The sequence below is a fragment of the Scyliorhinus canicula genome, chromosome 15 (genome assembly GCF_902713615.1).
Source record: "Scyliorhinus canicula chromosome 15, sScyCan1.1, whole genome shotgun sequence".
In the NCBI taxonomy this organism is placed as follows: Eukaryota; Metazoa; Chordata; class Chondrichthyes; order Carcharhiniformes; family Scyliorhinidae; genus Scyliorhinus; species Scyliorhinus canicula.
The window spans coordinates 120,063,447-120,088,078 of record NC_052160.1 but is presented as its reverse complement, the minus strand read 5'-3'; the positions used below and the strand labels follow the sequence as shown (position 1 = coordinate 120,088,078).

General features: G+C 43.4%; 1 protein-coding gene and 1 long non-coding RNA gene across 2 annotated transcripts in view; one reads left to right on the top strand and one right to left on the bottom strand.

Moving 5' to 3' along the window:
• The window catches only part of LOC119978596 (SRSF protein kinase 1-like), an 86,258-nt gene extending 71,644 nt beyond the window's left edge, over positions 1–14,614 (bottom strand). Inside the window, 2 exon segments of the mRNA XM_038820365.1 lie at positions 14,340–14,400; positions 14,506–14,614. Of these exon segments, the coding sequence (XP_038676293.1) occupies positions 14,340–14,400; positions 14,506–14,521 (77 nt within the window). The 5' untranslated portion in view covers positions 14,522–14,614.
• Positions 14,615–14,728: 114 nt separating this feature from the next.
• The window catches only part of LOC119978600, a 29,853-nt gene continuing 19,949 nt past the window's right edge, over positions 14,729–24,632 (top strand). Inside the window, exon 1 of the long non-coding RNA XR_005463504.1 lies at positions 14,729–14,854. This is a non-coding gene — a long non-coding RNA (uncharacterized LOC119978600). The remainder of the gene's footprint in view (positions 14,855–24,632) is intronic.

Below are 24,632 nucleotides of genomic sequence, written 5' to 3'. Positions count from 1 at the left end.
TTCCCGCCTAATATTGTTATAATTAGCCTTCCCACAATTTAGTACATTCACCCTAGGACCACTCTTATCCTTGTCCACCAGCACTTTAAAACTTACTGAATTGTGGTCACTGTTCCCGAAATGCACCCCTACTGAAACTTCTACCACCTGTTCGGGCTCATTCCCCAATACCATGTCCAGTACACCCCCCTCCCTAGTTGGACTATCTACATATTGTTTTAAGAAGCCCTCCTGGATGCTCCTTAAAACTCTGCTCCGTCCAAGCCCCTAGCACTAAGCGAGTCTCAGTCAATATTGGGGAAGTTAGTCTCCCATCACAACCCTGTTGCTTTTACTCCTTTCCAAAATCAGTTTACCTATCTGCTCCTCTATCTCCCGCTGGCTGTTGGGTGGCCTGAAGTAAACCCCCAACATTGTAACTGAACCCTTCACATTCCGGATCTCTACCCATATAGCCTCGCTGTCCTCTGAGGTGTCCTTCCGCAGTACATCTGTGATATTCTCAAATAGAATAGAAATCTGGGAATGTCTGTGACAACCCATCATTAATGATGAAATAGGGAATTGCTATCATAAATCTTGACCATTCCTCAAGTGTTAACATAAAAATGTTACTCAAAAATAACAGGAAAGAAAGTTTTGGTGACAGAAAATGCATATGCAAGATTTTTAGAAATATAATCACAAATCAGAAAAATTAGTTTTGCCGGTTTCAGTGTAGCATCATGGAACTTGCTTGGATTGTCTTTGGGGTTCAAACATTCGGACCTGTACAGAGAAACATCTTTCAAGACAAAATTATTTTTTTAAATATAAATTTAGAATACCCAATTGTTTCCCCAATTAAGGGGCAATTTAGCATGGCCAATCCATCTACTCTGCACAGCTTTGGGTTGTGGGGTGAGACCCACGCAGACACGAGGACAACGTGCAAACTCCACACGGACAGTGATCTGGGGCCGGTATCGAACCTGGATCCTCAGTGCCATGAGGCAGCAGTGCTAACCACTGAGCCACCGTGCCGTCCAAGATGAAATTATTTTACACTGAAGTGGCTCAGGATGTTGGAGTGTTCTTTTTGCTTATGCTGATTCCATGGCTTCAACATGCCTGTATTGGCAAGATGGACCCACCAAATATAGTGGGAGCTGTACACATCAAACCCCACACAGACAAATTCTACCAAGTCTCAGGCAATTTATAATCCACAAAGGCACTAGAGCACCTCGAGTAATGAACCACGTAAACTCCTTCCAGCTTTACCTGCAAAGTCAGGTAAGAAAGGGTTTTCATGGGATATGGGTGTTGATTGCAAGGCCAGCATCCATGGTGCTATTTGAAGAGCATGAGATTTATTTCTAGTTACCTGGCCAATATTCATTCCTCGAACAATATCGCCAAGTTATTTTATCATTATCCCATTGTTGAGTGTGCAAAATAAAAAAAATTACCCGTAGGGTCAACACTAAAAACAAGGAGCATAGCTATCCATTGAAAATGCCCAACTGAGCCAAAAGAGTCCAGTCCTGGCTGAAAGAAGCAAGAAATAAATGAAATGATCAATGGGACTGAGGAATCAGGTGCCAAATAAAAAGTTATAAACTAGTCTACAGAGCTGAACACACACAGAGATTAAGTCTAAAGGATAGAACTTTTTTTACTGCAACACAAACCCCGAGTTATGGGGGAAGCCGACGTTCAATAGACAATGACTACATGGATCGTTTTACAGCAGGAGGCACCATCGTGTCATAAAAATTCATTGGACCCCCTTCAACAAAAATATTTTTAATGTGTTGAATTTAACTTTACTGACATTATATTATGTTTTATATTTTTTAAATAAATTTTGAGTGTCCAATTCATTTTTTCCCCAATTAAGGGGCAATTTAGTGCAGCCAATCCACCTACCCCTGCAAATCTTTGGGTTGTGGGGGCAAAACCCACGCAAACATGGTGAGAATGTGCAAACTCTGCAGGGGCAGTGACCCAGAGTCGTGATCGAACCAGACACCTCTGCACCATGAGACAGCAGTGCTAACAACTTGCCACCGTGCTGTCCCATATTATGTTTTACTTAATGTGAACTTGGCCCTGAGCAACAATTCCCTTCAGACATGCAGGCATCTTAAAGAATCATATATGCATGTCACATTTAATGCTCAGCCTGACTCCATTATGGTTTAAGTTAAACACTGTAGTTAGGATGGGTTGACTATCATTGAAGCTGGAAATGGTGATGAGATAGTGTGTTGACTTCACTTTTCTTATCCATTACTAACAAGCTGAGCATGTTTGCCGAGAACGGACACAGTCTCCTTGACAACACAGCACTGGACCAATGTATATATTCCCCTGGGGTCAATTGGCGGTCTCAGATCCTCATATCCTGTGCAAGGCTGAGGATTAATTAACACTGTACTGGGGTCAGCTGGTTAACTCAGACTGGAAGGTAAAACATTGTGCCCTGGATACTGTAATAAACAGAGATAGGCATGACATGTGTGTTAAATTGGCTGTGCCAGGGAAACAGTGAGCAACAGACAGATCAGTTGACCTCACCCACCCCAACTCTGCAATCTCCGGTGGCCCCACAAGATGTGCCAGTTCAAGAATTGCGTCCCCAAACTTCTCAGCTTCTCTACTTCACATTGATGCTCCTCAAAAGACATGGAGAAAAACAGTTACCTTTGGCAGAGGGGTTGAGAATAACACTAACTTAAATCAATTGGCCAAAGAACCAGCTTCAACACGAGGGAAAAAACTTTTGTGATGATTAGATCTGGAATACACTGCCAGAGAGCACACTGGAGGCAGGTCCAATCATGATATTCAAAGGGGAATTGGATAATTATCTGTAGGGAAAAGATTTACAAAGTTACAGGGAAAACTAGCAACACGGGATTAGCTGAGCAGCTCTTTTGGAGAGTCGACACAGCCCAAGTTTAAACCAAGGCTATATATAATGAGATCAGGAGGGCAGCACGGTGGCGCAGTGGGTTAGCCCTGTGCCTCACGGTGCCGAGGTCCCAGGTTCGATCCTGGCTCTGGGTCACTGTCCGTGTGGAGTTTGCACATTCTCCCCGTGTTTGCGTGGGTTTCGCCCCCACAACCCAAAGATGTGCAGGATAGGCGGATTGGCCAAGCTAAATTGCCCCTTAATTGGAAAAATGAATGGGGTACTCTAAATTTTAAAAAAAATAAAATAAAATAATGAGATCAGGAGCTGAAGGACTCTGGCGGAACATACTGCAAAGCAAATGCCGCTTGATCGCACTGTTGAGACCATTCCATCACTTTCATGATGATAAAGAATAGACTGATGGTAATTGGCCAGGTTGGACTTTGCCTGCATAACATTTCTGGGCAATTTTCCACATTACCAGGTAGATGCCAGTGTTGCAGCTCTACTGGAACATCCATGGCCAGGGACACGGCAAGTTCTGCAGCACAAGTACCATTGCCGGCATATCGTCAGGGTCCATAGCCTTCAGTTAATTCTTTATATCACGTGGAGGGAATCAAATTGGCTGAAGACTAACATCTGTGATGTTGGGGACTGCCAGAGGAGCCCAAGATGGATCATGCATTCCTTAATATTGCCTTAACTTTCTGATGTACTGGGTTCCTCCATCATTGAGGATGAGGATATTTGTGGAGCCTCTTCCTCCAATTAAGTTGTTTAATTGGGGGGTTGGTCGTACTTTGCAATCAGCAGGCAACTCCCTTGTCTATGTTCGACCTGAAACCATGAGACTTCATTAAGTCCAGATTTGATGTCGAGGGCAACACCCTGCCAAGTATATACCACTGTGCTGCCACCTCTGCTGGGTCTGTTCTGATGGGTGGTTCAGGGATGGGGATGGTGGTGTTTGGGATATTTTCACTGAGAATGACTGTGTCTGGTGGCTGCACGGCTTGTGTGTGAGACAGCTCCCCTACTTTTGGCACAATTCCCCACATGTTAGTAAGGAGGATTTTGCAAGGTTTGCCATTCTCCTTTCCGGTGTCTAGGTCAATACAAGTTGATCCGTCAGGTTTCATTCCTTTTATTGACTTTGCAGAAGTTTGCTACAACTGAGTGACCATTCCATTCCCATTCCAGCCTCCCCGAACAGGCGCCTTAATGTGGCGGCTACGGGCTTTAGGGGCTATTTAGCACAGGGCTACATCGCTGGCTTTGAAAGCAGACCCAGGCAGACCAGCAGCACAGTTCGATTCCCGTAACAGCCTCCCCAAACAGGCGCCGGAATGTGGCGACTAGGGGCTTTTCACAGTAACTTCATTTGAAGCCTACTTGTGACAATAAGCGATTTTCATTTCATTTCATTTCAGTGACTCGCGAGGCCGCTTCAGAGGGCATTTAAGCATCAACCACATAGCTGTCACATTTCCTTTCCTAAGGGACATTAATGAACCAGATGGGTTTTTACGACATTAGCAATTGTTTCATAATCATTATATTTTTTATTCCAGATTTTTATTAAATTCAAATTCTACCGTCTGCCTGATGGGATTCCAGAGTATTACGCTGGATCTCTGGATTACTAGTCCAGTGACAGTACCACTATATCATAAATTACTATAAAGTATTAGCATATTGACAAAGACAGTTTCTCTTAAAATACTTGACTCCAGGTTCACTATTTTTAAAAAAATGTCAAATTAATCACCACACGATACGGAATCAAGAACTTCATAATGATTACTGCTGCTTTAAAAATACCAGTAAATATTACTATGAATGCACAAAAAACCAGTAAATATTAAGATGAATGCAGCAATTACAACACTTGTCTTTTTTTTCTGCTTACAAGAAGGAATTGCACATGATTCCAGGTTACGTATTCCAATTTGGCCAAAACAAAACATAAAAATGTTCATTTTGTTTTAGAAAAAAAGGGCAAGATCAAATTGAGCATGAAATACTTGCAAACTCCTCAATACTCTAACTTCCTGAGCACAGTAAGAAGTCTTACAACACCAGGTTAAAGTCCAACAGGTTTGTTTCAAACACGAGCTTTCGGAGCTCGTGTTTGAAACAAACCTGTTGGACTTTAACCTGGTGTTGTAAGACTTCTTACTGTGCTCACCCCAGTCCAACGCCGGCATCTCCACATCATAACTTCCTGAAGCAGAGCTCCTAAATCTACAAGACACAAATTGTACCCAATTGTTAAATGAAGAAAATGTGCAGAAAATTAAAAAGGGACAAGTGGAGATCCATTTTTGATTTTAACAAGCAGCAAAAACAAACTTGTGCAACAGAACGCTAATTGCAATAAACCATGAGAGAGAAGACTTCAATAGCATAGAAAATAATAAATTATGGCCAATCTGCAAATATCAAAAAGTTCAGTATTCTCTAAACCTGCCTAGGCAGCACTAACTGTAAGGGGACACAAGTAGAAAATAAAATTGAGGGGTGAGAAAGACTCCAAACAGAATTTCTGGTTCACAAAATTCCATCAGACTGCATTCCTTGCTTTGGACCAAATTAATTAGACCATGTACAGCCATTTCAGTAAAGGAAAACATAAAAACTGCTCTAATGCATTTCGTAGGTCTTGTCAAATAAGCATCAGCCACAACATACGTGCCAGGTTTGATTTTATGCCAGATTGAACACACCACTGCACTTAAGTGACAAATTCAGAAATCCAAATGAAAACAGCAGTGAGAAGGCTGACAAGACTGCATGCAGATAACTTCCAGAAATTCAACAATGTTAGAGATAGCACAAACTCTGAAATGTAAGTACAGTGATTAACGTATACCGGGGAATCCAAATAGCTACTGCTCCTACTTGAGGTTCACCTATTGCATACTGTAAATCCGCAAACCAAGAAGGGGATATTAACATTGAATTGGCACAACTGTCCAGTTTGTTAAAGCCAACTTAAATAGTTCCTCGAAAAGCGGATAAGGGTTGGCTTATTTGGAGTTTCAGAGACCGATGTCTTCCAGGTCTAGACATCTTGGGAACAGAAAAACAAAAATGTTCTTCAACTTGAAGGAAGTGTGCCAAGCTGAGTATGACCAAAGTGTGCCAACCCTCAAATTTGTGGCATATTACAAGCACTGTGCTCATATCATAAGGGACATGAAAAGTACTAATATTTTATGCACACTTCCACATCTATAAACGGTAGCAGGTTGAAATTAATGGCTAATAGTTTCAATGTCACACTGCATATTGTTGGACAAAGATCAAACTGTCACCTGAACATGCCTTTTTGAAGCACAATGGATGGTGGTACTGGGAGCAGTGTCTGCTCTTCAAAACGTGAACACTAATCTCTGCAAACAGTATGCCATATGGAAAAAACTACCAGAAGATAACAATAAGGATTGGTTACATTCCCGACATGGCTCCTCTTCCTGTCAAACACAGAACACTCAGCAGAGGAGTGCGAAATGTGGAGATCTCAGCCGCTACCTCAGCCCTGGCAACATGCTACTGGTTGGTAGCACAGAGACAGAGAAAGCAAGGAGCGAGAGTCAGGGATTGCTACTGGGCCCAGAGTCCTGCCTTTACCAGAGGTTTGCAGCTAAGGGCCTGAGAAAGCCACAAGTCCAGCCCCAGTCAGTCAGAGATACAACCGAGAGAGCATGGAACAGCCATAGGCTAACAGCCCAATCCAAGGGAGGGTAAGGGCAGGAACAGAAAGATCCCAGCCTGCCAAGAATTATTCAGGAATGACAGCAGTAGCAGTGTTAAATTCAATTTTAAAAATCTGGAATTACAAGTCTAATGATGACCACAAAACCACTGTCGATTGTCGTAAAAAGACATCGGTTTCACAAAATGTTCTTTAGCCTGAACGTTGCCCAACTCCATGGACATGACCGGTTCAGCATCAGTTATTGCAAATAGTACCTATGCTATCTACAGGCATTTCATTTTGACCTTATGATGGAGGGAAGATCATTGAAGAAGCCACTAAAGATGGTTAGGCCTAGGACAGGACCTTGAGAAACTCCTGCGGTGAGCTGAGACGATTGAGGTCCATTAATCACAACTATTATCCATTTTGCCAGGTATAACTCCAGCCAGTGGAGAGTCCGTCCTGCACCCCCACCCCCTTCAAATTGACTTGGACTTCTTGATGCCACTTTAGATGGTCAACGGTAGTTGTTTTCATCTCACTTCTGGAATCAGCTCTTTTGTCCATGTTAAGACTAGGGCTTTATGGAGGTCAGGAGCCAAATGGCCCTGGTGGAACCCAAACTGACTATTGGTGAGCACGTTATTACTGAGTAAGTGCTGCTTGATAACACCGGCACTTTATTGAATAACGGGTAATGGGGCAGTCATTAGCTGGACTGGGTTTACCCTGCTTTTTTTGCTGACTAGTTCTGGAGCACACAGACTCCAGTACTCCTGCCAGAATATTGTTCAGGGTCCATATCCTTTGCAGTGTTCAGTGCTTTCAGCAATTCCTGGATATCACGTGGAGTGCATCAAATTGGCAGAAGAGTGCAGTGAAGCTGGGGACCTCCGGAGAAGACCAATATTCTGGCTGAAGATGATTGCAACTCCTTCAGCCTCATCTTTTGCCCTGATATGTCGAGTTCCCCCATTATTGAGGATGGGGGTGAGCTTCCTCCCCCGTTAGTTGTTTAATTGCCCACCACCATTCACAAGCAAATGCAACAGACTGCAGTGTTTTGATCGGCTTCATTCATGGAGAGGTTGCTTAGCTCTTTTCCATGTGGCTTTTGCAATTTGGCATGCAAGTAGTCCTGTATTACAACTTTACCAGGTTGACACCTCATTTTAAGGTGCAGATCCTGGCATGTCCTGTGCTCCTCATTAAATCAGGGTTGATTCCCTCGCTTGATCGTACTCTATAGTAAGGGGATAAACCAGGTCATGCGATTACAGATTTTGGTTGATTACAATTCTGCTGAAGGCCCAAAGCACCTTATGCATGGCGAGTTTTGAGCAGCCAGATTTCATCTGAATCCAAGCCATTTAGCACAGTGGTAGACCTACAAAGCACAATGAAGGGTATGTTTAGTGTGAAGACTGTCCATCATCTCTACAACAATTATGTAGTGGTCACTTCTATTTACACTGTCATGGACAAATGCATCTGCGGCAGGTAAACGGGTGAGTATTCTGGTAGATGTTTCCTCTTGTTGGTTACCTCATCACCTGCTACAGACCCAATCTGGCAGATATATCCTTTAGCACTCAACCAGCTCAGTCAGGAGTGATGTTTCCCATTCATTCTTGGTGATGGACATAGAAGTCCCCACTCAGTATATTTTGTGCTCTTGGCACCCTCAGTGCTTCCTTCAAGTGGTGTTCAACTTGGAGCACTGATTCATCAGCTGAGGGAAAGTGATTATAAGAAGTAGCCGGTTCCTTATTCACTTTTAACATTAAACTTCTTGGGTTCAAAGTCAATGTTGAGGATTCCCAGGGTAACACCTTCTCGACTGATTCGGACTTTGCCCCCACTTCTGCTGAATCTGTCCTCCCAGTGGGACAGGCCATACCCAAGGACAGTAGGGGCTATGTGTAGGACACTGGCTGTGAGGGATGATTCTGCGAGTATGACTATTTCAGGTTGTTGCTCGACTGGTCTGTGGGACAGCCATCCTAAACTTGGCACAAACCCCCCCCAGATACTGGGCCCACCTCCAGTCCGTGAATGGATGTGCCAGAGGTTCCCTCCACTGGCAACATCCTACATCCTGAAGAAGACATCAGAAGACTACTTGGATTCCTCCACCGATGCACTCCAGCATCATTTTACGAGACCACCCCCTATCTCCAGAGGGCTAGTAAAAATGAATCCTGGATGTTCAATTCTGCTAAAATCCAGCCCAGACTGGTGGAGGAGCAGAAGTGGGCAATTCAGCCCTTCGAGACTGCAACTCCATTAAATCAGATCATGGCCAATCTCTTCCTGGTCTCAAATTCACTTCCCTACCTGTTCCCCATACCCCTTTTTAAAAAAAATCTTAAATGTATCTATCTCCTTCGTGAAACCATTTAATGACTCGCTCAATTGTACTATGGGCAGCGATTTATCTGGCAGTCCCAGATTCACCACCCTCTGCGAGTTGTTCCTCCTCATCTCAGTTCTAAATCTACCACTTCTCAGTCTATATGAGGCCTCTCGTTCTATTTTGCCCTACAAGGGAGAAACATTTGGTCTACATTTACTCTCGACCAGGTCCCCCCTCATCCTTCTAAACTCTGGCAAGTACACACCCAAACTGTTTAATCACTCCACATGCATCAACGCTTATCATCCCCAGAATCAATCTGGTGTACTGCCTCTCCAATGGCACCACATCCTCCCTCATATAAGGAGACCAAAACTGGGCATAATACTCCAGATGTGGTCTCACCAATACCCGATACAATTACAACAACACTTCTCAACATCTAAGAGTTTAACGTGAAAAGAGTTTCAACAGTCTCAAATCTGGTTCCAGGTGGGGGACAGTCTCCTGCACAAAATTACTCCAAATTCAGAACTAATTTGCAGTGTTACTCTGAGGCACCCAAGGATGGCTATTGTGAAATGCAAAGTATTGCATTGGTGCAGGAGAGAGCTCTCTTCTGACGTTGGGGCAGAGCACTGGAAGTTTTGTTTTGCATCTAGCGGTTTTATAACTGATCTGAAAAGGTACTGGATACCCAAGCAAACAGCCTTCACTTTAATGTCCATTTTTTTGCTGTTCAAGAGAACTGTACCGAGCACTTTTATGCTTCATTCAGTGTAATCTGCCAGATATCTCAATCTGCTAATCTCACCCAAAGATTACAGTTACTTAGAACAATATCCCACTAAAATTATAGTTTCATAGAATTTACAGTGCAGAAGGTGGTCATTCAGCCCATGGAGTCTGCACCGGCTCTTGGAAAGAGCACCCTACCCAAGGTCAACACCTCCACCCTATTCCCATAACCCAGTAACCCCACCCAACACTAAGGGCAATTTTGGACACTAAGGGCAATTTATCATGGCCAATCCACCTAACCTGCACATCTTTGGACTGTGGGAGGAAACCGGAGCACCGGAAACCACGCACACACGGGGAGGATGTGCAGGCTCCACACAGACAGTGACCCAAGCCGGAATCGAACCTGGGACCCTGGAGCTGTGAAGCAATTGTGCTATCCACAAGGCTACCGTGCTGCCCTAACTAGAAGCTAGTAGTGCTTCTAGTCAACAAAATCTTTTCCCAACTTGAACATTCAAGAAACAAATTGATCCATTCCTTAAAGTTAACTCTGGGGACAATGAGATTTCCACAGCAGTCCATCCGTGATTTATACAAGTGCAGTAACACTTGGCACACAAAGTTTGCATCTCTTCCCACCGCACAACTTTCATACCCAGGTCTAGTTGAACAATTACCCAACACAAGTTTTACAATGCCCAACAGGTATATACAGAAAGCAATATACTTTTCTGAAATCTAACCAGTATGCAAACTTCCATTAAATAATGAATACAAGTTGTTTCTTTCTTTAAATGAGGCAAACCCCTTGGTAATATCCAGCTTTCCCCAGCTCAAGGTTTCATTCATATCCTGAAGCCAGTGAATGCCAAGTGATTGCATGGACCTACTTAAAGTGTTGACAAGCTACTTGATCAAGAGATAGCACAGAAGAACTTGATCTGGCTTCACCCAGAATATATTTTACAGGAGGATCACATGTCACCGAGAATCTATGTTGCAGGGACCAGAACACTATTTCTTCCCATCCAGATTGCAATGGCAAATTCATTCAACATTATCTTAATTTGGACCACTTCATAGCAATTAAGTCAACGCCATCACTGGTACATGTTACAGCAAATTATTGGCATGCACCATCAACTAACAAATGTTATGCTGACAATTAATGTTCTTTTTGGGATGGGGCAGTAGAATATAATGACCATGCGGATCACAATGTTGCACCAGAAAATACAAATAGTCAGAAAGTACCCAAATTAACATGGCTGATTAAAATACTGACCAATAGGAGATTCTCTTTTTAATAAGACAGAGCAATAATTACCAGTGAACTCCAAAGTTAAATATTTTTTTTAATTTTAAATACCCAATTCATTTTTTACAATTAAGGAGCCATTTAGCGTGGCCAATCCACCTACCCTGCACATCTCTGGGTTGTGGGGGTTGAAACCCACACAAACATGGGAGAAAGGTGCAAACTGCACAGAGAGTGACCCAGGACTGGGATCAAACTTGGGATATCAGTGCTGTGAAGCAGCAATGCTAACCACTGCGCCACCTTGCTGCTCCTAGCTCAAGTTATAAATGAAAATTTCCCATTCGATTTCCTGTCACATCACAAAAGCAACATGACACCACTTTTGAGATATTTCCTTTCCTCTTACTGTATTGCAGAACGCACTAGAAAATATTACGGAAATTCTTTGCGTATAGAATATTTACAACCAATTTTGTGGAGGCCAGTCAACGCACTGTCTCCTTTGTTGGGCCAATTTAAAAGTAATCTTCCTTTTCAAAAGTTTACCTAATTTTCTGTTAAGAGGCAAATAGTCCCTGCCTCAGACACTTGTTACACTTTGTAAAGATATTTCCTATTTTCACCTCTGTTACAACCCCCTGGGCTAGCGCACGGTCAATTCCAGCCCCATTTAACCCAGAGTCACAACGCAGGTGAGATTAGATTTTATTTAAAATACCCTAGGTCCTTGGTTGAGCCCAATAAACTGCAGTCACCAGGATTGTAATTTACAACACAAGTAACCTATTATGTACAGTATCAACAGAAAAAATATTTAATTATCTACTACCCCTTTCCCAACTCCCTCGTCCCCCCCACCCTCCCTTCCTAATTCACCCAACTCTGTGCGCACACACGTCAAACCACACTGGTGGGGTTGGAAAGGAAAAATAAATAAAAAGAAGAATTTTGATGCATGGGGATGATTTCCAATCAACATCTTTGAGGTTCAGGCTTCCATTTTGGTACTTCCTTCCAAGCTCGAGGTTGTCTACTTTATCGACAGACTCCCTGTCATTTTCAGGCTCACAGCAGAGGATAAGCCAGACACTCTCTGCTTTCAGAATAGAGCATTTCTTTCACTTCCAAGGTCTAAACACTTCTCTCGGAAAGCATCACCCAGGAACCAATCATTGACCATCGTCAGGCAGAAAACTGCCGCTCGCCAGCCCACTGGTTGCCAGTTAACAAATCGAATGGAGTCCCTCCAAAGCTGGTTCCTAAGATCCACTCAAAGAGCCTGGCTTCTCTCTTCCAAAATACAAAACCTGGGAATAGTGTCCTGGACAAGCAGGCTGCTTGAACCGAGTTTTCTGCTTAAAGGCACATCCCGATTTATGGGCCCATGGACCAAACAATAAAAAAAAAAGAAATGAGAACAAAGGAAATAAACAGGAAGGACTCTTACACCTGTGAGGGGATTTCCAACACAAAAGATGAATATGTGTTTCAATTCCATAAAATCGAAATCTCGATGTTTCAAACAGATAGATCTTTTATCTTCTTGCTTGGTATTGTTTTGTACCTACAGAAGTATTTGTTCCTTATTTCACTGATGCCAAAGCATTTTTGTCTTCAGATTACCACAGCGATGTAACAAAACAAAAATGCATTTTATTTTGATGTCCCCCCCGATACTTCAACGAGTAAGAAAAAAAGCTTTTGACGGAGCACTGGAAATTGCATATGCCTACCAATATTGAGAGCAGTAATCGAAGCCTTACTGGTTGACCATTACCAACACAAACGAGGCAAACCATAGTCACGAGTAACAGAACTATGAGTGGTCTAAAGCAAGCTCCACTAGTTGCTAAATGCTTATCGTAAATCATGCACACAGCTCACTTAAATCTAATAATCAAGGCTATGAATTGACATGATGTGGCAAGTTATCTTTCAACAATATATCAATAAGACAGATTTAGAAGGAGAACTAGCAAATTATTTACACATTAAACTATGGCAGTAATCTAATAATAGCAAGCAGAAAAAACATTTTTATAGCCAGGTTTTAAAAACTGAGAAAATGTTCAGTTGAAACTGCTTTGTGATGTCATTGACGTTATGATCTTGCATCACAGAGACAGACTGCAGATTGGTAACCATGAAAACAAAAAAGGGTAAGAAAAAGTGATTTATGCATCAAAAGCAATATTTTAGGAGATTAGAGCACAATATATTTAACTGATGTGTCATTATAGACTGTGGAGCCAGCCTGTTGGGAACATGCAGATCTACTTCTTGCTGGCATTTTGGACCCAAAGCAATGTCCTAAATCCTATTAACGCAGCCTGCTTATTTTTAGCTCTCAACATTAGCAACCACCACCCTACCTTACCCTCTCTGCTGTAGAAACTTTGATCTTTACCCAGAACATCATCTCTAGACTTGACTTTGACAACGCTCTCCTTGCTAACTTCAGGAGCGCCACCCCTCACCAAACTCATTTATTTAAAACTTTGATTGCCCAAGCTCACCTCACCCATTATTCGATTAATCAAATGAAAAATAATTGATCATGGTCCACAAATCATTCCATGGCATCACCAGATAGACATCTCTGAACGTTGTTCCCACCTTGCAGTGTTCCACGTTTTCTGACTCAGCCTGTGGACCCACTCCCCCAAACCCAACCAACCAACCTACCTTTTCCCCTTCATTCCACGTTTGACCACCTCAGTCCTACCATCTGGAACTCCCCCAGAACCCCTGCAACACTTCTGATGGCTGGGTCAAAAAATCCACCGCAAGGTCTTCAGACAATGGGAGCTTGGAGACTGAACTGCAGAACCACAGCCAAACAAAAGAGGTTTGCACCGGTCGGCCAGAAGACCCGCGTTCTCCTTACTGGATGACTCAACGTCAGAAATTAAAGATATTTAAAAAGGTTTTGCTGAGCAAGGGGGGGGGGGGGGGGGGGGGGCGACCCAACTGCGCACGAGAAAGTTGGCACAAACCGAGCAACTTTTTTCACTTCCAAACGATGCTGCCGTTTTCTGTCGATGGGACTGAATGGACTTCAGAAAAAGAAAACAGTTCAAACTTCACCCCCATGGGGATGTGTGGACAATGGTGATTGAGGGGTGTCAAACACAGCACGTTTGTTGCACATTCTCTCCCCACCTCCAACACACACACACCAGACCCAACACAAAAAAAAGAGTCCAAACCAGAAATAACAACCAGTTACTCTCATCCCGCTCACTCGTGGAGCCAAGAGGGGAGAATGCTGCCAATAGAGGCCCAGGCCGCAACCCGAGCCTCGGCCTTGCGTTGCCCAGTAGCCCGGGGCGAGAGCGCGGGCCCGGCTCAGAAAACCACCGGCACTCACTTTTTCAGAATCTTCTCCTTTTTGATCCGGCTTCGCTTTTTGCGCGCTTGGAGGGCCAGAACTGGAAGGAGTGAGATAAAACACACAAGAGTGAGAAGGGGGAGCTCGAGGTGTCCCGGGGACGGTTACGTCCCGCCAGCCGCCGCTTGAACGGAAAGCCGCTCACCTTTTCGGGAACTCATGTCGGAGCCGGTTCCTCGCCAGCCTCGCCGCGCAGGCGCGAAACCACCGCTTTTTCTAACGTTCTCCTCTGGACCCACAGACTGCCCTTCCGACCTCCGGCCGCCAGGTGGAGGCGCGCCGCTCGCTCGCTCGCCCGCCGACGTCACCGGCGTGACGTGATGCCGTCGCCCTGAGGACAACGCACCACCAAACCTGATGCTTCTCTTATTAATCAAAAAGCTGGAGATGCTCAGTCGGTCGGTCAAGCATCTCGCGGAGGGGCGAAATGACAGAGTGGACGTTTTGTTTTAAAGCTGGCTTGCCCCTTTGGTCAGACCTGCAAAAGGTCAGAGGTGTGTCATGGTTGCTGTTGGGCAAGGGGTGAGTGGGACCAGGTGAGGACCAGGCCTATTGATAGGATGGGATTTTGGAGAAATTGGATGACAAAGGGCCAGGGAATAGTGAAGTGCAAGAATAGATACGCCTGGAGCCCCTGGTCCTGCTGTTGAAACGAACCAGAAGAGTAAAGCCAAAACATGAAAAGGAAAGGAAGCAACTTAGAGGGTGTTGTGACCATCAATTCACATGAGACGATTAGTAGAAGTGAACAGTGGTTTTAATAAGCCAGATGTGTGCCTGCCTGCGACTGCTCTGTACTGAGTGCCACCTACAGGCTGCAGATTTATATACCACCCCTGAGGGGGCGGAGCCACAGGCAGAGCCCACAAGGGCATCAACATAATAAAATACAATTCAGTGGTGAATTGTAGGAGCAATATGTTCACTACAGAGGGACATTTACTGTCCTGAATTGGTCATCTCAGTGTTCACAGTCCGGAAAGCTGTGATGAGCCAAATTGAAAGATGAGGTGCTGTTTGCTTACATTGAGTTGCACTGGGACCGCTGCCACCGACCAAGGACCAGAGTGTCACTGTGAGAATAAAGTGGAGAACAAAAATGACAGATGACTGCAGATACTGGAATCCAAAACAAAAACAAAATACTAGGCAATCTCAGCTAATCTGGCGGCATCTGTGGAGAGAGAAGGGAGCTAGCATTTCAAGTCTGGGTGACACTTTGTCAAAGAGTCATCCACACTCAGAAAATAGGAGGAGGCCATTTGGCCCTGCGAGCCTGCTTCGCCATTCATTATGATCATGGCTGATCATCCAACTCAATAGCCTAATTCAGCTTTCTCCCCATATCCTTTGATCCTCTTCGCCCTAGGGTGCTTTATATCTAACTGCTTCTTGAAAACATGCAATATTTTGGGCTCCATTACTTCCTGTGGTTAATAAATTCCACAGGCCGACCACTCTGGGTGAGAAAATTTCTCCTCACCTGTCCTAATTGGTCTACCCCGTACCTTCAAACGCGAGCTCCCTTCTCTTCACAGAAGCTGTCAGCGCTGAGATTGTCCAGTATTTTCTGTTTTTAAATTTAATAATAATAATAGCTTATTGTCACAAGTAGTCAATAAAGTTACTGTGAAAAGCCCCTAGTCGCCACATTCCGGCGCCTGTTCAGGGAGGCCAGTATGGGAAATGAACCCGCACTGCTGGCCTTGTTCTGCATTACAAGCCAGCTGTTCAGCTCACTGTGCTAAACCAGCTAAATGACAGGAGCTCAAAGATTGGGTTAAAATAATAATCATAATCGTCTTTATTAGAGTCACAAGTAGGCTTACATTAACACTGCAATTAAGTTATTGTGAAAATCCCCTAGTCGCCACACTACTGGGTATACTGAAGGAGAATTCAGAATGTTCAATTCACCTAACAAGCATGTCTTTCGGGACTTGTGGGAGGAAACCGGAACACCCAGAGGAAACCCACGCAGACACGGGGAGAATGTGCAGACTCCGCACAGACAGTGACCCATGCCGGGAATTATACCTGGGAGCCTGGCGCTGTGAAGCAACAGTGTTAACCACTGTGCTACCGTGCCGCCACACCAAAATGTGATTATGGAATGAATGGAGATATTGCACAAAATGGTCACCCATTCTGAGTTTGATACCCAGTGCAGTGGAGACTGCATTGTTAGCAATAGATACCATAGACTAAATTGAAAGTACACATAAATCACTGCTTTACCTTGAAGGAATGTTTGGGGCCCTGGACGCTGAGGAGGTAAAAGAGCAGGTGTTACATCTCCTGCGTTACATGTAAAGGTGCTATGGGATGTTGAGGGTGATTGAGGTGTGAACCAAAGCATCATGGAGAGAACAGTGCCCTAAAAAGGGAGGAGATGGTAAGGGAAAATGTTTCTGGTGGTGATAGAAATGACAGAAAATGATCTATTGAATATGGAGGTACGTGGGGTGGAAGGTGAGGACATTGTACTGAAAAGGGATGAGAGCTGAGGTGACAAACAGTTTAGGGTGCTGTCAACCCTGGTGTGGGGGAATCATCAGTTAAGGAAAAAAGATTTCTCAGAAACTGGTGTGTAAGGTTGCATCATCAGAACAGATGCAAAGAGAGGGAAGAACTGGGAGAATGGAATGGAGTCCTCACAGGGTGTACATATGAGGAAGTGTAGTTGAGGTAGCTGTAAGATTTAGTGGGCTGATAATGAATATTAGCTAATGGCCTTTATATACAACAATGCAATAGATATAATAATTCTATAATATAATAATCACTATTCTATTGTCATTTAGAAAAAATACTTAAAATACATGTTATTTCCAACTCATTCTAATTTCTGTACAATAATTTTATGTATCTATACATATTTTTATGCTTTAATAATATTGCTACATTTAAAATCTAACATTACTTGCAAAGTAACCTAAATAAATGGTTTGAAACACAGAAAGAGTTATGACACAGGAGGCCAGTCCACCATCGTGTTCATGTTGGCCAAGAAAGTTTTCCATTATAATCCCACCTTCCAGCTCAGGGTCCACAGCCCTGAAGGTTGCATATCCAAGGGCTGGTTTTTACGGGGCACCATAGTCCCACCCCCACATGATTAAAAACTCAATCGGAAGCCTCCCCACAACAATAATGTTGGTTATGGAGCTGGAGCTGATTTAGCACAGGGCTAAAGAGCTGGCTTTTAAAGCAGATAACTCAGGCCAGCAGCACGGTTTAATCCCCGTACCAGCCTTCCCGAACAGGTGCCGGAATGTGGCAACTAGGGGCTTTTCACAGAAACTTCATTTGAAGCCTACTTGTGACAATAAATGATTTTCATTTAATTTCATTTCATTTTTCAATGGTTGCCCTGCGGTTATTATGGCCGTTAATAACCTGGAGGTGGGATTTCCACACCTTGGGGACAAGAAATTCCAGCTCAGAGAACTGTCGGTCAGTCAGATGGGTCGGCAACTCTAGTGCCAGCAGCAACCGGAGATCCATAGTGGAGGCGGACACCAAGGTAAATGGAAGTAATTTCACTCGGGTCAGGCTGGGAGGTCCCAGTCAGGGGGGGTGAAAAGGCCAGCTTTGAGAGACCATGGGGGGAGGGGTAAAGGAAGGAGTGAGGGCTTGGGAGGGGAGTCTTCAATGGGCACAGAGGACCCACAAAGCAGCCCTTGCCCAATGCCAACCAGTGCAGCTAAAGTTACCGGGCTTTCCACGGCATTGGGATACCCCAGCCTTGGGTAAAATAAGAACAGGCGCAAGATGATGCTGTGGCCATTATTTGGCCTCAATCGGCTGATGGCGGACTGGGCCACCTGATATTTCCATCGCCCAATAAAACTTTCATATAGTTTGGGGGCTGTTGGGTAAGGACACTTGCCAGCAGGGGAGTGTAAAATCCAGCCCTATGACTTCCCTCTTCACCGGTAGTGGAAGCAGTAATTTGTTGGTCATATCTCTCTTTCAATTTGACCTCTTTGTCTTCCTAAATTAACCTCACTTTCATTTCCAAGTTCCTTGAAAGTATTGTGACCTCCCAGATCGCACATTATATGTATTCCCCCCCCCCCCCCCAAAGTTAGGTTTCTATCCCTCCATAATACAACCCAAATTCATCAAATAATCTATGCTTGTGACATGATGTATTAACACTCCTGTACTGTTCAACACAAGAATTAAGAGCAGGTAGGCCATTCACCCCCTGGCGCCTGCTCCACCATTTGATAAGACCATGGCTGGTCTGGTTTTGGGCTCAAACCCCACTTTCCTGTCTGCCAAGCACTAACCATAATCCTTAGCTCCCTGTCTATCAAAAATCTATTGACCGCAGTCTCTGCAATATGTGATATGAATGATCCTTGTATCCTCTTCAGTTGTATTCTGCCATCAATTACTCTACTCTTAACTCCCCAATCATAGCTAGAGCATCTTTAGCAATAGCTTCTCTTGTCTCTACTGCAACATCACTGCAAAATTGTCCCCTTTGGCCTCCTATTCATCATTTACCTGCTGAACTTTAGTGATATAATCTACATACATGGGGTTAGATTCCCCATGTATGTTGACACCCCATGTATGCTGAGGACATTGTATATCTTACATTGCATATCTTGTGTTACATTGTATATCTTGTGTTGCCCTATTATGTATTCTCACGTATTTTCTTGAATTTTGTTTAATTCCCTTTTCTAATGATCTGTTGAGCTGCTTGCAGAAAAATACTTTTCACTGTACCTCGGTACATGTGACAATAAACAAATCCAATCCAACATACAGCAATATCACTTCCCTCCCCTCTCTTACCCTCATTTACATTTTTTTCTCCCTCATTCCTTTTCTGTGCTATCAGATTGCTTGCACAACATCCAGTTTTAAATGAGCCATTACCTTCTGCAGCTAAACACTGGGAAATCATCAAACCATCAAATTTAGTCGTGGCATAAACTCCATACCCATGACACCTACTCCATCCTCCTCTCTGGTTACTGGTTCAAGTTGAAACAGACTGTTCACAACCTTGATATCCTGTTCAATTTTTTTCTGGGTTTCATAGAATTTCATAGAATTTATAGTGCAGAAGGAGGCCAGCCGGCCCATCGTGTCCCCACCAGCCCTTGGAAAGAGCAGTCTACCCAAGACCACACCATCACTCTATCCCCGTAACCCAGTAACCCCACCCAACCTTTTTGGACACTAAGGGCAATTTAGCATGGCCAATCCACCTAACCTGTACAGGCAGCACGGTAGCATAGTAGTTAGCACTATGGCTTCACAGCGTCAGGGTCCCATGTTCGATTCCCGCTTGGGTCACTGTCTTTGTGGAGTTGGCACGTTCTGCACGGTGGATTGGGCCATTCTAAATTGTCCCTTAGTGTCCAAAGGTTAGGTGGGGTTACAATGGTAGGGCAGGGGAGTACGGTGCTCTTTCAGAAGGTCGGTGTAGACTCGATGGGCCGAATGGCCCCCTTCTGCACTGCAGGGATTCTATCATTTTATGATCTACTCTATATGTGTCCTAGACACTTGCATACATCATTAATTTAAAATGCTCTTCTGAATAACCAACCACACATTAAGTCAAGCTTAATCAAAACTCTGCTAAAGCAAGGTATTCTATCTCCCAACTACTTGCTCATCACCTTTTCTTTAGCTCAAAGAACGATCGGACAGACTTGAAATGTTAACTCTGTTTAGCTCAGAGATTTTCCAGTTTCCGTTATTGCATGATGCATGGTGTATCAGAAACAACCTCTGCCTAAATGTTGGCAGACCAAGGAACTGATAATCGTCTACAGGAAGCGTAGCACCCCCCCCCCCCCCCCCCCCCGGTCTACATCAATGGCTCCGAAGTTGAGATGGTCGATAGCTTTAAGTTCCTGGTGGTCACCATCTACATCAATGGCTCCGAAGTGAAGATGGTCAATAGATTTAAGTTCCTGGTGGTCACCATCACCAACGGTCTGACCTGGTGCACTCACGTTGATGCAACAGCTAAGAAAGCCCAACAATGTCTCTACTTCCTACGGAAGCTAAAGAAATTTGACATGTTTGCATCGACTCTCACAAACGTCTACGGATGTGCCATAGAGAGCATCACAGCTTGGTATGGGAACTGCTCGGCCCAAGATCGCAAGAAACTGAAGAGTGTGGTCAACTGAACCCAATGCATCACAAAAGCTTGCCACCCTCCCATTGATTCTGTCTACACCTCCCACCCAAGTTTTGTCCTTTTCCAGACCCTTCCATCAGGCAGAAAATACAGAAGCCTGAAGACCCGCACATCCAGACATAGGAACAGCTTCTTCCCGACAGCTACTAGACTCGTCAACGACTCTCCCTTGGACTGATCTGTTCTCTTTAAGAACACTATTCACCACGCCCTATGCTGCTCTTGCTCATGTATTTGCTTTGTTTGGCCCTTGTTCTGCAATGAAACCAATCACTATTTGTCGAAGAACTATTTGTTGATGTACTCTGTCAATTATTCTTTTTGTCTACTGTGTACGTTCCCTTGGCCGCAGAAAAAGGCTTTAACTGTACTTCGGCACATGTGACAATTAATCAATCAATCAATAACCCTATCCTGCTGCCTGGTTCGCCAATGCCTCAAATTTAAAATGAATATTTTTATGTTTAAGACTTCCATACCCTTACCGTTTCTTACCTTTATTATCTCTTTTCACCCGACAATCTTTTCCCAAACTTTGCATTCACCCACCCCAACCTCTTGTGCATCTGCTGGCAGTGCACCCCACTTTCGGCAATAATGTCTTTAGCTGCTTAAACCCAACAATGTGGAATTCCCTCCCTCAATCCCCCTGCCTCCATCTTTTTTTAATTTTCCCAATTAAGGGACAATTTAGTGGTCAATCCACCTACCTTGCACATCTTTGGATTGTGGGGGTGAGATCCACGGGGAGAATGTGCAAACTCCATACGGACAGTGACCCGGGTCCTCGGTGCCATGAGGCAGCAGTGCTAACCACTGTGCTGCCATGATGCCCAACTCTTCTCTCTCTTTAACCTCCGTCCTTAAATCTAACTGTTTGACCCAAGTTTTTTCTTTATACATTCCTTGGTATCTGCGTTTCCTAACACCTTTAGAAAATGCTTTGGGACATTTTCCTACATTATAAATGTTACAGAAATGTGATCTTTGCTGTTGCTATTCATGGTGGTATGTTGTCCTCGAAATGGAAAGCAAAAAAGACAAATTATCCATTGCTACCCAAACAAGCAGTAATTGTTCTCAGAATGCAGTCCAAAATAGTTGTGATGATTTATGCATGTAGTTGCAGACCATATAAAGCATTTAAGGATGTGACTAGTTATCCATCAAGTGAAAGTGTAAAGAACATTGCACTATCCCATTGACAATGATACTATGCAATAAAGGAATGTAATTCTGTGTCGGGGAGATACTTGTATACATATTTAGTACACTACATTCTTAAATTGTGTGGGTAGCTACTTCATAATTGATTGACCCACTTTTTCAATTAGCTGTGTTTCAGCATTAGAATTGGCACTCACTTTCACAACTATATCTGGGAAGCTGAAGTTGGATCTCTCTTACCTCATTTTTACTCTTTCATGGGACATGGGCATTGATGGCTACACCAGCATTTATTGCCCATCACTAATTTCCCTTGAGGAGGTGGTGGTGAGCTGCCTTTTTGAACCGCTGCAGTTTTTGTGGTGTAGGTACACCCACAATGCTGTTGCCACATCTGGTATCTCACAGTGATGTGTGATGAACAATATAACTTTTAAGTTGAATTTTTATGCATGTATATTTTTGTGTTCAGGAAAGTAGAGTGATTCCGGATTCGCTTAGGTTTTTCTGTGAGCCTTGATGCCTGGGAGTCTGGTGGGACCTGTGGCTGAAAGGTCAATTTTTTGGATTTGACAACTCCTAAAGTTAAAGAGAAGGATTAAAACGGGTTTGAAGTTTAGTGATTTTGTAAAAAAAATCAAAATTGAAAAAAAACTTGACTGTAGCCTAGCAACAGTGCTCGGATGACACAGAGACAGAGAAAAACAGATGCTGAGTGGCAGTTCAGTTAATGGGTGTCAGAGAGAGAAGACAGGAATTCTAAGCTCTCTTGATAAGAAATTGTGCAATGCTACTAGTAGACTGGGTTTAGCTGACTTGTGTTTGCTCTGCAATTGAAGAAATTGTGAGGATAGAGTGTGGTTCTGGGTGTCTTAGGGAGAGATACCAGTTGTGTGAAAAGCATTGAGTGAATGCTCAGAAATTCATCAGAAGAAAACCGTTTGCCACAGTGCCAACCCAAGTAAGAAAACCTGGTGTCAAGATAATGGTAAATCTTCACTGGGCTTTGTGTCTGTGTACATTGCTGGGATAAAGGATTATTAAATCAGCTTCTTCTGTTTTTATTGAGATCTTTCCAAATTGTTTGACCGCTGCAATATAGTTATTTTTTTCCCCTAACTTAATAAATGTTTATGACACAGCTGAAATTAGCAATTATTTCTTAGAAAATACCCCAAGTCCCTGGTCTTTGGCTGCCCAATAACTGCAGTAACCAGGTTTGTAAATTTAAACACAACTAATTTTTATTAGTAACAATAACTATGAGTAAAGAGGTACCAAATACAACTGGTTAACTATTATCTAATTCCTAACCCTCCCCCCCCCTTTAACTGACCCCGCCCCCCCCTTTAACTGACCCCACCCTCTGCACACACCCAAGACAAACATAGAGGGGAAAGAGGGGAGTGAAGTAAAATAAAATGGATAAAAGTGTCTGATTCAGATGGACATCTTCCAGTACACATTTCTACATTCTAGGTCTTCAGTTGGAGGTTTTGCTTCCAGTCTGTAATGGTTTTCGCTGTAGATTCATCCAGTCTCAACAACGTCACTGCAGGTTCAAAAAACAGCAACTAAGCAGTATTTTGGTAGAGAGAGAGCGAGACAAACAGCAGTTCACAGCTTCTCCACTCAGCATCCAGAATCTGACTGTCCCTTCCTGGGTTCTCTGAAAACCATCTCACACGGGTTGGATCCAATCAACACCTGTCACTGGGCAGAAAATGGCCTTTGGTCAATTCATTAGCCACCAACCAACCAATCGAACCAAATCCCTCCAAATGCCAGAAAAGTCTGAGTTCTGCTGTTCAAAAGCTAAATCTCCAATAGCACATTTTGCCACTTTTGAGTTCCTTAATTCCTCCTCGCCATAAAGGTATGTATTAATTAAATATCCATGCAGCAAAATGCTAACCACAAAGTAAATAAGGGAGTCAACAGGAAGGGTGCTGATACCCCAGAGAAGCCTCTGGAGCAGTACCGTCCTTTTTTTTTTTAGCTCTCACAGCTCTAACAAAGCTCTAACACAACTCACAGGGACAGTTTTTTAATAGTCCTCAGCTCAATACAGCAATCACAGAGCATTCTAAAACCACTCTCTCCCAAGTCACAGATACAGACAGCTCACAGTCATTAAGTACACAGAACATTGTTTTAAAATTCCAATCTTGCCTACATAGGTGTATTATTAAACCTTCATCCAAAAGATTGTCTGGAATCTTCCAGCTTCAAACTCTCTGCTCTTTCCAAAAAAAACACCCTGCTGGCAGGTTCTGCTGATATTAGGACCCTGAGCTATAACATTTAACTAGCTGTGATTTTACTCTTAATGCAGGAGTGCTAGATTTATTCAGTTCACTCTTCCAACCAGTAAACTCCCGTCAATCTGTTCAGTAGCTATCCCCCATAGTTCTCAACAAAAATAGAATCTATCAAGCCAGGTTTCACTCAAGGATCTGACTTGTCCAGCATTAACATCAGCTGGAATTGTAACTAAATAGGGGCCCTTGCGGGAGCAAAACTCAGTAGGATTTGAAAGCAGGATTTCATAAGGATGAAACGATTAACTAATTATCCAGCATTTAGAATTAAAAAGAGAGGAACCCAAAATCCATTACTCATAGCTAGAGCTGACATTCAGTTAAGAACAAAGAAATAGAAAGAGAAAAGCAGAAGCTTGAACTTGAAAATAAGTGGAAATGAAAAAACCTGAACTGGAAAAATAAATGGAAATCTGTTAAGCTTGAGTTTCAAAAAGAGAAAGTTATCAGACATGACCTGGCTAGAGAAACACTTAGAATAAAGGAACAAGGAGAGAGAGTTGTTCAGAGAATGATTCTGATTCCACTGAGGTGTTCGATTTAACTAAAAATGTACATTTAGTGCCTAAATCGGGCAGCACAGTAGCACAGTGGATAGCACTG